The sequence below is a fragment of the Prinia subflava genome, chromosome 20 (genome assembly GCF_021018805.1).
Source record: "Prinia subflava isolate CZ2003 ecotype Zambia chromosome 20, Cam_Psub_1.2, whole genome shotgun sequence".
Classification (NCBI taxonomy): Eukaryota; Metazoa; Chordata; class Aves; order Passeriformes; family Cisticolidae; genus Prinia; species Prinia subflava.
In genome coordinates, this window is record NC_086266.1 from 2,424,468 (window position 1) to 2,438,362 (window position 13,895).

The following is a 13,895-nucleotide window of genomic DNA, read 5'->3' on the forward strand; positions in this document are numbered from 1 at the left end:
TATTTTCTAAATACATGATTGGCCCCAGCTCCTCTTGTTTGTGTTTGCCCCAGAGGAAGATGCTGAGTCAGACACAGATAAAGAAACTTTTAACACAACAAGTCATTCATCGTGCTCAACCCAAGATAAAGAGGGTTGGGTTGCAACAGTCTTTGAAGCTTTCTTTTTTCAGGATCCTGAAAAACCTCATTGAGACTTTCCACAGATGGAAAAGAAATAGCAGTTTTATTGGTACTAATGCAGGATCATCAGCCCCAGCTCAAATGAGATGGCAACAACGAGGAGGATAATTTTCACCCCACTGAATATATTTTTTCAGACATTTTCTACTCAGTTGCCCTTGTTATTATTTGTTTTCAGTCACTATTCACACACTGGGCATAAAGTACTCAACTTTTTATCTCTATATATTTTTACCTACTTATTACTTTCATAGGTATAACAAATTAGCTACATTTTCATTCAGTTCTTTCACTAGCATGTTGAATTTAAACAGAAAGTATTCAGATTACATGGATTAATTAGATGTTTGATTAAAAAAAAAAAACAGGAAAATGAGTTGCAGACTATAATATAAAACACAGCAGGCTTTGACTTTCTGCCTGGAAGCTGTTTAAAAAAATAATAATAATTAAGAAGGAAATGAAGAGTACACTGTATTCTATGCATAAATAAGAGATATTAAAGGCAAATATTTGCTTTTAGATTATGATGAACTCAGATTTACACCAAAAAAAAATGGACTTGAGATGTTAATTTAGCTAAATATGAGCTCTAATCAGTCATTCCTCCTGCATCATCTTCCATGGCTATGCATAATTATAGGAGAGGTGCTTGTACTGTAACACAACCTTTCACTGTAAGCTACAGCCTGAGGATGTTTTCTCCCCTTATCCTTGAATCCCCTTTGCACAGCCCTAAGCCCCATCACACATTTAGAAGGAACAGTTCAAAAACTAGATGGAGTATAATAAATTAATCTGGACTTAGTGGGTGGATAAAAGGTCCGGCAGGGGTTTGTTACAGACCCTGGGGACAAGAAGAGAGAGGAAAATGGAATAGTGCACAATGACATTAGTAAGGCAAACAGAGATAATACTCTGTGCATGTGTCTGTGTGTGTGCAGAGTGCTGGGGGAAGGGTGGCATCAGTATTCCCTTGAATCATCTTAATGCAATAACCACTGAGTGCTGCCAGCCTGCTCCAGAGAGCCAAGCAAGGAGGGGTTCTGCATCCCTCCTTAAATTATCACACATCACCAAGTCACAGACAGAGGAACTCTGCAGCAAAAAGCAGTGTTAGCTTCATTCTGAACAGTCCTGGGGATTTGAAACCTTTGTTCTCTGGCCAGATCTACCCAGAGAGGGGAGGTGTGCACAGCCTGCATCAACTTATTGTGGCACAACTTTATAATAGGAGGTGCAAGAATGAATTCTTGTGCTTTTGGAGAACAGGTAAACAGCAGTGTGAGATACCAGAAACCAGGTTTGTCCTGGTATATACTCTCATGTAGTACTAGTGCCAGATCAGTGCTGGGAGCCAAGGTGGCAGCTGCACTGTGCTTGGCAGGCACTGCCACCTCTCCAAGGAAAGATTAAACAACAATAAAAATGCTTCTGACCTACCCATGAAATGGGCTCTCCTTTTCACAGACTTGGACTTCCTACATGAACCATCTTCAGGAAGAACATCAAGGTAGAAGTGTATAATTTCATAAAGGAAACACTTCAGAATGCAGAGAAGCACACAGCAAAACAGAGTGCAAGTAAAGAAAGAAGGGGTTCAAAAGGATTGAGAATTGCATTGTCAGAAGCCTACAAACCAACAGGTTTGGAAGAGTAATTTCTGATTATCCATTTCAAATTTCTACCTAAGATACGAAAGGTATGAATGAAATACTCCAATGTCTTGAATATATATTCATCACAGCTCAACACTCAATATTCACTTTGAAATTGAAATGAAACACAACTAACATAATTGTAAAACATGCCTAAATAGCAGCTGCTCTTCATTCCCTTTTTCCACAGCTACTGTAAGCAAGGGCTTGCCATAGCTCATGCAGCTTGGGTCATTACACTTTATATCAAAGACTACAGATGCCAGTGCTTCTCATTTTGCTTTTCCAGCAGAATTCTGGATGAAAACTTTAGACATACACAAGGAGAGGGAGATGTGTATTGCACCTTCTGCTCTACTGGGATCTGAAAAAACAAATTAAAGTGCCTGCTACCACTGCTAGCATTGACCAGATCCCCTCTCAGCTCTCCTGGAGCTGTCGAGGAAAAGCCTGGACATTACTCATACTCTCCCCATGCCCATTCTTTTCTAGAACAACTCCCCCAACAAAGCAGACCTATCTTTTTTGAAGAGGAGTTTCAAAGTTTGAGCCTAGCTTTAGTTTAAAAATAATCTTTTTTTGTACATTCTCTCAAAAACTGCATCTGCAATGGAATCTTTAGAGTGCAAGAATTATGTGTGGTTACTGGCTTAATTTCTGCTGGATTCCCAATGGTCTATTTTTATCTCATGATCTCAGAACAATTTGGGATGTTGCACAACCACCAACAGTTCTGATGCAGAGAAATGGGAACAATGCAGTTTTTCAAGTTAAAAATCCAGATACGATGCTGGATTGGCAACATCTGACTGGCTGAAGATTGTGAAAGAAACAGCTAAAGTAGAGTAAAGGATGTTACCCATAAAAATGCCCAAAAGACCTAGAAGTTAAAATAAGCCCAAGGTTTATCAGGTCTTTAGCAACACCTCACATATAATAAAAAATATGAAGATATGTCATTAACTGGACAGTGAAGAACATTTCCAGAACTTGCAGAGAGAGTTCATTTTGAAGTCATAGCAACTTTCTTCATCTGCATCTGTCTGTTGCCAGAATGTCCTCATTGAGTATCTCCATTCCTGCATAACTCTTATTCACAAAATTCACTCAAAACACAAAAAGAACACAAACAATGTTCTTCCTTTTATCTGTTTGTAAGTATGTTTTAGATAAAGCTATTCTGATAGTTTAAGACTATTTGTTCAGATTGCACAAGCTATTCAGTGCCAGAGTTATTTCAATCCTGGGAAGAGGTAGTACAATAGATAGAAATGATGTATGAATAGTACATAAATGATGATAATGGAAGGGCTGATTTAATAAATGGGAACTTTAAGCTGAAAGCATGAATGAGAAGGCACTGGATCTCCAGCTCCACTGCTGGGGAACGTGGGGTCACAAAAAACTCAGGGGAAATGCTGAATGTTGCCCTGCCAGGATTTATCCCATGCTCTGAACACTGGACACTCTTGGATAAGCTACTGGAGCTGCCACCTTGCAGATGATACTGGAAGCTGACAATCCAATCAGCAGCACTTTTTGTAAAGAATAAGGAATTAGCTGTAGTGAGCTGGCCTCATTTCAGCCTGCATAATTACAGCCTGCACACCTATGATTCCTTTGCCATTTCTTAGGGGAAAAAAAAGAACACATTCTTCCCTTGCTGTAAGGCTTTTGCCTAGGAAATCTCAGCTGTAGCTGTAATCATCTTGTGCTTAAGTCTGATATCAAACTGTTAAATTTGCAATGTACTTTGAGATCATTTATTCTAAATCTTAAGATTATTATTGCAGACATCTCAAAGGACTACATATTCCACCCTGCTTGTTCCAATAATGAGGCATGAAAGAGTAAACTGAGAGTTTGGTTTCTGATTCCTCCCCCTTTTTTTGCCCTGCCCATTTATATGCTTTGAAAACTGAAGTCATAACACTGTCAGAACTTTTTTTTTTAGTGGTTTAATAAACATGACATGCTTGCACTTGCTTTGCATTTTAATAGCAATGCAGTGGCAATAAGACACTTCCACAAATATAATGCATGCAATTACACAGGGGTTTAAGGGCTAACTTTTTGTCATGCATATATACACACACACATATTTTAAAACTTTTTTGTTCAAAACCTAAAAACGCTCTCTCAGTTCTCCCTTTCCCATTATGGGTACCCGACTGCCCTTCAGGTGGAATTTGGAGCTGTTGAGAGCCAGATTTTTGTGACTGCATCACTGTAGTTGGCTTCAGTGGAAACTTTTCAATGGCACCAAAAGAGTACCTGTGGAAGTGGTCACGTTGGTGATCTGACAGTTTTTAATCTTTTTCCTCCTTGAGGAGAGTTCCAACACGAGGTTTCTGCTCCCTAATCTGCACATACATAACCACTTCACAGTTCTGCTTGAGTGTATTTATATTTTTCCTCTTCACACAACACTCAGAACCACCCAGAGCATCAGAGCTAAGAGCAACCATGGCCAAGCATTGTTCACACAAGAAGTTTGGTCCAGGATTTTAAAGACCCAAAGTACTGTAATGGCCTGTATGGGGTTTTGGTTTGACCCATTTTAAATGCCTTGTGTCTATTATGTGAGTAGACCTTCATTAACCTGCCCTGAAGTTGTTAAAAATTAAATTAAATCTCACTAGAAAAGATTCAAGTAGTAAAGTGGTAGTTTAAGTTCTAAGGGATATAACTGGTACTGTGCTGTGCTTCTGATTTTGGGCCATCACCTCTCTCTCCTGCCAGGCTCAGGGTGACATTTCACTCATTTTTATTCAGAGGTAAATTAAATGACCAGGAATGAAATTAATTCCAGAGTCTGGCTCAAAGTGCATTAAAATAAACAAAAGGAATCATATTAACTTTAGTAGAATGCCTACAATGTATTAGTAGAGCAGTAGTAGAGCACTTAGTAGACATACTAAGTAGAGCACTACAGTTAGCATAAGCCAAAATATGCACATAGTTTTAAAGGAAAAGCTTTAATATTCCATACCATACTGACAATATTTCAGCTATGATTATGCTAAGCAGCATAACTTTCTTTTATGTTTCAGATGTTAACATTCATAAATTTACAGTATAACACTGTATTTTGCTTTTGCATTAGGTTCAGCTAGACTGTTATCCTGAAAAACATTTTTTAAGATTTCTTCTTTACTAACTCAAGAGACTACAATCACAATTTTTCTGCTACATACCTTCAGTGGTGTAGGGATTATAGGCTTGAGCAACTTAGATTGTATAATAAACTGCCAAATGAGATGAGGTAAAACAGTAACTCCACAAAAGGATCTAATTCAGTGTACTTACTGTGTGCTAGCATTAGTCAGTGATTAGGTTATTAAATCCTCTCTAATTATTATTTGAAGCTTTTCATAAATAGCTTTTTGCAAAATGGATCTTATCTGAAAATTTAATTTATTGGATGTTTACAGGCTTAAAAAAAGTGATTTTATGATATAAACCGAGAATTACTTCCTTTTTAAATAACCCAAATTGGTGCTGTAATTGAGATGAGCATACTATTTTTTTCACACAATAATCTGATATGGGACTTTCTTCTCTCAAGAGACTTGCTTGATCTGCTCTTTATAGACATTCAGTCTCTGTAAATATGCTTTTGGTTTCTTTATCAGTAATAGTATTAGACCTGAATGCTTCAGTATACAGTATAATGGGATATTAAAGGGCTTTCTGTATATGTTTTAGACAAGCTAGTCTAATAGAAAGAAATGAATACATGAAGGATATTCTTTACATGTAGACAATACCATTTATAAGGATTTTCTTCTACCATTTAGTTATTATATTTTTAGAGAAAATCACATTGCTTTCTTTCCCTTTTTTTTTCTCTCTGTCATTGTTTGCCTTTTCTTCCTGCTTGTACTTTGCTACTGAACCATCTGACTATCTGTGTTGCCATGGGAAGGACTGCAATGCCATAAATTCACAGAAGATAAGTTCCTGTGTTCATTTTTTCTCCCCATTTTATTCTTAAACAATCATTAGCACAGGTTAGCTGCTTTCATAAGGATGTTCTGGCACTAGAGGAGGACTGTAAAAATATTCATTTCTGGAAAAGATACAGCAAAAACATTCTATTTGTTTCACAGAAAGGAACCAACCTACACAGGCAAAAGTCAATGTTTCCCTGCTTGTAGATACCTGACTTTGAGAGCTGAGCCAAACTATGGGCAGGGATCCATCTAGTCTTATGGTAGCTGCTGTGAATTCCAGAAATGCTAAAAATTGAGTTAAAAACAAGAAGAGTGCTGGATGTGCTGGATGCTTCAGAGGATTTGTGGTGCGATTCAGAGATTTCCATTTTCAAATCACTGGTTAAACACCCCACAGACTGAAATTTGCCACCTTCTAAAATGTTTAAAGTGTGGCCCATGCAGAGGGAGCCCAGTGGCCTCAGCTCAGTGGGCAGTGCCAGCTCTTCCCAGTAGAGAAAAGAGATTCCTTAGGCCAGCAGGCTCTCAGGGGGCTCTAAAGGCAAAGATCAGAACATCTACCAAAAGCAGTCCCTCCAAGTACCACTGTAAATAACAGGTTTGTTCAACAGAAAACTCTTTGAGCCACAAACTCAATGCTTTTGGACAACGGGTTCCTCAAGTCAAACCTACTGAAGCAAAAGGGAATCAGCACTGGGGCAGCAGAGGTGCAGAATCTCTCACTGGAATGGGATCAAACTTCCTCCTGCAAAGCCACACCAAGTGCATTTATATGTCAGAGTGTGCTGAACTCTGCAAGGGCCACTCAGCATCACCAGGACATATCTGCTTGTACAACCCTGCACCAACACTGGGCTCACACTGATTCCCTCGGGATACAATCCCAAAACTCCAAAGAGGCAAAATGAAGCCCCTCACTGGTGCTTGGCAATAACACAGCCTGGCCCCACATCTGTCACTGTATTAATCATCCAGAGCTGACTTGAAGAACAGCTCATTTTGACCAGTAAACAACAGAAATGTGATTCACAAGACTCAGGGAGAGACGTGCAAGGCTGGGGAAGCCAAGACTCACCATCCTGTGTGCAGCCACATGCTCATATCCCGTTTGGCTGGTGCCTGGGTGCTGAGCTGCTCTGTTCAATATTTTGCATGTTGATTGGCTTGTTATTCACTTCTGCCTCTGCTGGAAGCCAGACTAACCTGTGGGGGAAGTGTGGAAAACAATTACAGTATATTGAAATGGTCATACAAGTGCAGTACACTGCAACACTTTACATAATTTATTAGGTGTTACTACACGCTCTGGCACTCACATGACAGAGATCTTAACAAGACCAACAAATAGGACAACATCTGCATTCCTGTAAGAACATTTGAGATGAAAATTTAACATTAAACCAAAAGTGTACTTACTGCGGCACAAACACTGCAATCAAGTGATCTGCCTTGATTTGTGATGGATTATGTTAACACAGTATGGTTGCCAGAATGAAACAGAAATGTTCATTACAGCAGCAATTAATTGCTTGCTATTTTTGAAAATTAACAGTTAATATATTTTTCCAAACCAACCCAATTCAGCATTACTCTGAATTTTCATGCATCATTTCTTTATTTTTGTCCCTATTGTGCATACAAGGTCAATTAACTGGTAAATATAATTATTTTACAAACATAGTGAGCAGCAGCTATTATAAATAACAACTTATTTGCATATTTCCTTGTTTCTGAAGAGAACAGTGATGTTACAGGTCTGAAAACCTTTGCAACTAATACAGTGAGATACTGTTTTTAGTAAATCTGTTGCAGTGAGCATTCTAGTAAATATGCCATTTCTTAGATTAAAATGAGCAAGCAGGAGCTGGGTTGCAGATTTCAGAACTTGTCTCATTTGCATCTTCAAAATGGAATGGAACTGAAAGCTTTCAAGCTTTACTGTTCAACTCCACAATTCTGTTGCTCTTTGCAAATGAAACAGAAAAGAGATGTATGTGAATATATCACACATTTCAGGATCAATGAGTTTTTCAAATTGTAAATTAATATCATTGTTTGTAGTCACCTTCACAGCATTTCTGAAGTTGAAGCCGTGAGCTGAATTCTGACTGAATTTTGTGAAAGATTTGGGAAAACATGACTCACGAGATTTTCGTACTGGCACACAAAGACTCCTTTCTGACTCTATTTTTGATTTCTAGGGTCTCTTTAAATAACGAAGATATTCAAGACTGAGGGACAATGGAGAACAACTATGAGGATGATTTCTTTTAAAAGGAGAAATCAAAGGACAGCACTCCTCATGTGCACTATATATGGCAATCTCTTTGTCTGAATATTGAAGGACTGGCTGGTACTCACACACTCTGCTGAAACTGTGGCTAGAGAGGTTTTCCTAGACATATTTCTTGATGACAACTGCGTGCTGTTGGATTTGTTTCAGTGGCTGTGAATCTGTGAGCCACGCATATTGCGTTCCATTTGCCACTTCGCAAGAAAAAAATAATATTTAGTGAGCTTATGGGAAGCAGAACACCTCATTTGTGCTGATTGGGGTGGATGGGCTGATTTGTAGATTCACACACGCTGAGCTTTGGGCACTTTGAAAAATCCACATCGGGTGAATTTGAGATTTATGCCCCAGCCCCAACGCAATTCATGTGTTGGGGTGCTCCCACTGAGAGCCACCAATGGGAGCTGACAGCTGCACACAGTGCACTGGAAACATTTTAAAGCTTGCTGTAAAGAAAATAGAGCAGTCTTCGCCTAGCAGGGAGAAAAATCGATGAGTTGGCACTTGGCAGTGGTGGCCAGCAGGAGGATGCTTCTGATGAATGCTGAGTCATTGATTTCCCTCCCTGATCAGCAGCAGCTGCTCCATTCACACTGCAGAGCCTTCTTGCCACAACCTCACGTGTCAGCAGGCTTCTTTGTCATTAAAGCAAGGGGTATTAGCTGACAAGACACCCAATTTATGTATTTTTGGTTTCGATAGCGCTACCTCACAATTTCTAAGTTGCTTTCCCAGCTAGGGCACCTAAAAAGACATTTGTATGGAGGCAGGAGATCCAACAGCACAGGCAGCTCACAGGTACAGGCAGTGTTTGCACAACAGATGTGAGAATGTCACCCAAGCCTTCGGTTTCTTTTCTCACCAGGAGGCATAAATTCCATAAACTCAGAGCACAGTCAAGCAAAGAGGTTAAGACATCATCTGGGAAGGTAGGCTGAAGTCAGCACAAAGCTTGCATGTTTAAAGGCAGACATTTGTGTAAATATGCAGAGGGACTGGGCTCTGCTCTTGTGCCATGCCTTCGGTGTGTGTGGTACAACAAGGCATGGCTGAAGACCAAAGCATAATTGTAGTTTACAATTTTAAGACAGTAAAAAAGCAACAGGTAAAACAGGTGAGACTACACTGAATGACTGCAATGAAAGTACAGTCAGAGCAGGCTATTACAAATCTCAGCATTTGATGAGGATGTATATATTTCTTAACGTGTTTTATCATTTGTTATATTGTTTACACTGCCGTAATTATTACTTAATAAGTTAATGTGTTTGTATATCTGTTTGAATTGATCTCTGAGGAAGCAGTTTACATAAGGAGAAGGAAGAAGAGAAGGGGCTGTCATGAGATAAATGCTGTTTCTCAGGATTAAAATCGACTGAAATACACTATTTATAGTCAGGCATTTCACTGCTAGTAGCAATGCTGAGCCTCTACATTTCAGGTTCCATTCATCACAGAATATGCATGACTTTTCCTCAAAAACACTCACAGAAAAAGTCATAGGTCAGGCTTCTGTGCTTGAACTGGTGTTTCAGCAAAAGCTCACGTGGCCAGCCACAAACCCATTCCCCCTAAACTCCACGGGTGTTTGTGCCCTGAGAAAGAGCCTCTCACCACCGTGACAAGCCTGGATTCAGGAGAGCCCATCACTGCCAAACTGTATTTTCCTAGTTAATTCAGCTGCAGATTGAAAATTGCTCTTTTACAGTTTGCTCCCCGCTTTCATAAAGCACAAGCCTACTTAAATTCTTTTGCTTTTTCAAGTGACCTCATCTCCTGGTTCCAGTGAGCCCTTGTTAGAGCTGCATCGAACTCAGTGGTTTTAGTTTAGATAAATTTTGGAAGGTGTACATCACTTACAACATCCACTCAGGTCGTGGCGTTTTTTGAGTTTATGAACTCTAAAATTTTAGCTAAACATCAGTGCCAGCAGCTTTCCTTTGCCTTATCTCCCTGCATTTCTGAAAGGCTGCCTTCACTCTGCTGTGCCTGGGGCAGCTGAGCAGGCTCCTCCTCATTCCAGTGGCTGCATTAGCGCAGAAGCTTTCAAGGATAACTGCTGCTCCTCGGGGAGCCCCAGAATAGGAGCAGGCAAGAGTGCTCTCATTCTTTTATTCCTTCACACATCTGGGGTCTGAAGTGTCTTGGGCTGTGCTAAAAATCTGCTAACTTAAGAAACAAGCCTCTGAAATCGGATTGTCAGCTATATTGCAGGTAATGAGCTGTGTAACCTCTGAAATCATACTCGTATCATATTCTTTAAAATTGTTGACCAAGGGTATGAAAAATACAAAACAGAAATAGCAAATGAACTCAAAAGTATAATGTGACCCTGTCTGATGTCTGAATTTCTTTGGTATGATCCACATGGACAGAAATGACTTGCACATTAGCAGTTGCCACTGACACAGGCAGCAGTGCTCTTGAAGATCTTCATTTAATTTGCCAGTGGTTTTAGTGAAATACTAAATTTGCAATCTGAAGGTTCTGGTACTGACTGATGACCAGGTGACAAGGAATAGAAGAGAGATCAAATGAAAAATAAAGAACATAACAGATACTAAATAATTTCATTACTGACTGAAAATCAAAGAACACTGTATTCAGGACAGGATTCAGAGAGCATAGAATACTTGGGGTGTAAAATGTTTTTAATTCCTATAACCCTGATCAGAAGGGGATATGCTATCCATAAATAATGAATGTCCAGTACAAATTATGCATATTGGGACACATAGTCCAAGTTTTGGATAACAAGAGGTTTCATTAAATAGATGTTCCAGTGAACAAGATTCTGCAATGTTTAGATCATATCTAACCAATAAAATTAAAGATTTAGACATAATTAATATAGATCCAGACGTTTACCTAATTAAAATGAACAGGGTAGAAAGAATTGATTACATTCATTTCCTTATGAATGAAAATAAACCCACAGAAGAACACAGTGTTCTTCTACAGATAATGTATAACTCTAATGCTTTGATGATAGAAATCTCACATTATTTTTAATGTAAGATTACTACCAATCAGAAAAAATATATGTTATTACAATTAGTAAGCCAGATTGTCCAAATCAGCACATAATTTGATGGAACTGCAACCATTTACCATATCTGAGAATCTGCTGGTTATCTTCAACCAATGAGGAATACAGAATTAACATTTGTAAAGAGGAACATTTCCTTAGAGACACTATCAAACAAAAAGTTTTTCAGATGAAAAATGAAAATCAATGGTAACACTGCAAAGGCTGTCACCACCACCAGTACTCAAACAGCTTCAATATATGTAAAAGAAGAAAATTTATCTGAAAACAAATTCAAAAAAGGCTTCCCATAATGATGTGAAATTCTGAGAAGGGGGTTAAATTTTTTCTTGAGCTCTGAAATCAGATAAGATCCTTGAAAATAGACCTTATCTAGATGGGGTAACATTTGGATTTGGGGTATTGTGTGTATCCCTTTCTGTTACATCCCTGAAAATAAAATCAGAGTACTCAAAAACAGCCCCAAATAGGCTGCATTTAGACACAGAAGACATCCTTAAAATATATTCCAAAAACTCAAATTTTCAGAGAAGCAGCTGTTCAATCCTATGTCACATCACTACACCGTTCCTGGTGCAGAAGATAGAGACCTTAAATAATCAACTTATTTTCCTGGCATGGGCTCCCATCACTCCCATCCTCACCCTCTAACGTAGCTGCTGCATTAGCAGCACTCCTGTTTGACCACATATGCTGAAGATTATTTTCTAGAATAGACTTTCACAGTCAAAACTTCATCAATACTGCTGGTCAGAGCTGTCAGGAGCCTTCTTCACAGAAAACATAATTTTACTTTTAGTAAAGACATCTGGTCAATATTTGTTAAAGCTTGTAGATTGGTTTGATGATGTGGGACTAGAAACTTCGCTGATATAAAACTAATATAATTGTAATATACTCAGCAGAGATACGCTGAATTAACATCAGTACAAAATATGTCCCTAAAAATGACAATATAGGAAGACATTAAGCAGGTATGCACCTTTTAAAAACTGATTTAAATGTAAAATCTTCACTTTCCCTAGATGTAACTTGGGAATATTCTAGCCCTTAAGCAAAGCTATTTGAAGGTACTGTCCTAGTGCAGATAAGAACTGAATTTGGCTCAATGTGCATTCACTGGATATGCTCCACCCTGTAGAAACACCTCTCCCCAATCAGTAAAACAAAAATGTAGGACAGAGAGCAGACAGTGCTAGCTCATTTTTGCTCACTTTTTAAAGCCTTCTCTGCAAGCATTTTTTCTCTCTCTGTGTAGGTGCATGTGTCTACCCCTCCTCTTTCATTTCTTTTCTCTGTAGGGCATCAAAAGTGCTTTTCAGGTGGGAGGGCAGCAGTGTAAAATTGACTCCCATTCTACTCAATTTGCTTCAGCAGCCATTCCATCTGTAAAGCACTTTATGAGAAGAAGCTTTTTAGACATGAAGATGAAGAAATCTATTCTTTTAAAGCCACGAAATCCCAGTGAAATCAGAGGTTTCAAGAACTCATGCGAGGATAGAATTTGGCACGAAACCCACTGGAAAAAAAAAGAAAAGCCTATTAAGATCTTGCAATCTGTTTCCTCTTGTTTTTCTTATTAGCAGAAGGAAAATAATTTGTTGTAGAGAAGAAAGTCTTTAACCAAGAACTTCAGGCAGGTTGTACACAGTACCACTGGAGCACTTTTCATTGACTTCTACTGTCTGAAACCAAATTGTAGTGTTGTTTTAAAATCAAATTAAGCCTAGAGAAATACAATTATCTATCTACACTCATGCTTGGTTGAGTTGGCATCATCCACTGATGAGCACCGTCCATTTCTGGTATTTACTGTTTTTCTATGACCTTATGGAACTTAACTCAGTATTTAAGCTGTAGAGGCTGTACCTTTAACCACTTTCACTTAATATGTTGAGTGCAAACACAATTGTTCTTGTTGCTGTTGATGTGGAAGGAAGGTCATTCTCACGGAAAACATGTGGTTGCTACTTGAAAACCCAGCAGCCTTCCACGTGGCCAGGACAACATCAGGCCAGTCAGATATTCAGTGTAAAAAACAAATCTTTTAAAGACAAACAGTCTCACTGATTCTTTCTCACAAATGCTTCAAGGCCATTATTTAAGAAAAATCCAAAATAACAACTAGTTGCCAAGTCCATCATGTAATCCCAGTTATGGAAAATCTGCTACTAGGTAACCCAGAAAGCTGGCCAAAGAAAGAGTGGGCCAAGCTGCATCTCAAAAATATGGATCAAGCCTCAGGAGGCTCTTAGAGAGTGATTTAAACCTACCAGTGAGGGTCAGCTCAGGGCAAGCAGAGAAACAAGCATCCTGGAGAGATTCCTAAAACCTCCAGTAACAGGTCAGAGAATGCTACAAAACAGGAAGGAACTTCAAGAAGAAATGTTGTGGCTACCCCAAGATGTCCTGAACTATATCCCTCTCATTCAGACAGGCACTTTTTCTAACCTCAGCTTAATGAAAGCAGGTAAGGGTTCTACAGTAATTTGTGTTTAACTAGCTTTATTGTCAAAAAAAGCTTTTGCCTAAAGCCTAACAAAACATTTTGTTTTGCACTTGAATCACTCACTCTGTCCTGTCCACAAGGTTATTCCCTTTGGCTTTGCACCAGCTTTTTTCTGTATTTGCAGTCTGCTATCATGTTTCTGCTCAGTGTTTTAACCTCTAGTCTAAACAACCCAAACCCTTGCAATCTTTTCTCATAGGTCAGAGCTCTATTGTTCTGTTCTGGTGCATGTGAGAATTAAACCTGAG

At 38.9% G+C, this 13,895-nt stretch overlaps 1 protein-coding gene across 1 annotated transcript in view; it reads right to left on the reverse strand.

Moving 5' to 3' along the window:
- Positions 1-13,895, reverse strand: part of MAMLD1 (mastermind like domain containing 1) — a 213,936-nt gene that overhangs the window by 150,817 nt on the left and 49,224 nt on the right. Inside the window, exon 3 of the mRNA XM_063416972.1 lies at positions 6,872-6,999. Within this exon, the coding sequence (XP_063273042.1) occupies positions 6,872-6,874 (3 nt within the window). The 5' untranslated portion in view covers positions 6,875-6,999. The remainder of the gene's footprint in view (positions 1-6,871; positions 7,000-13,895) is intronic.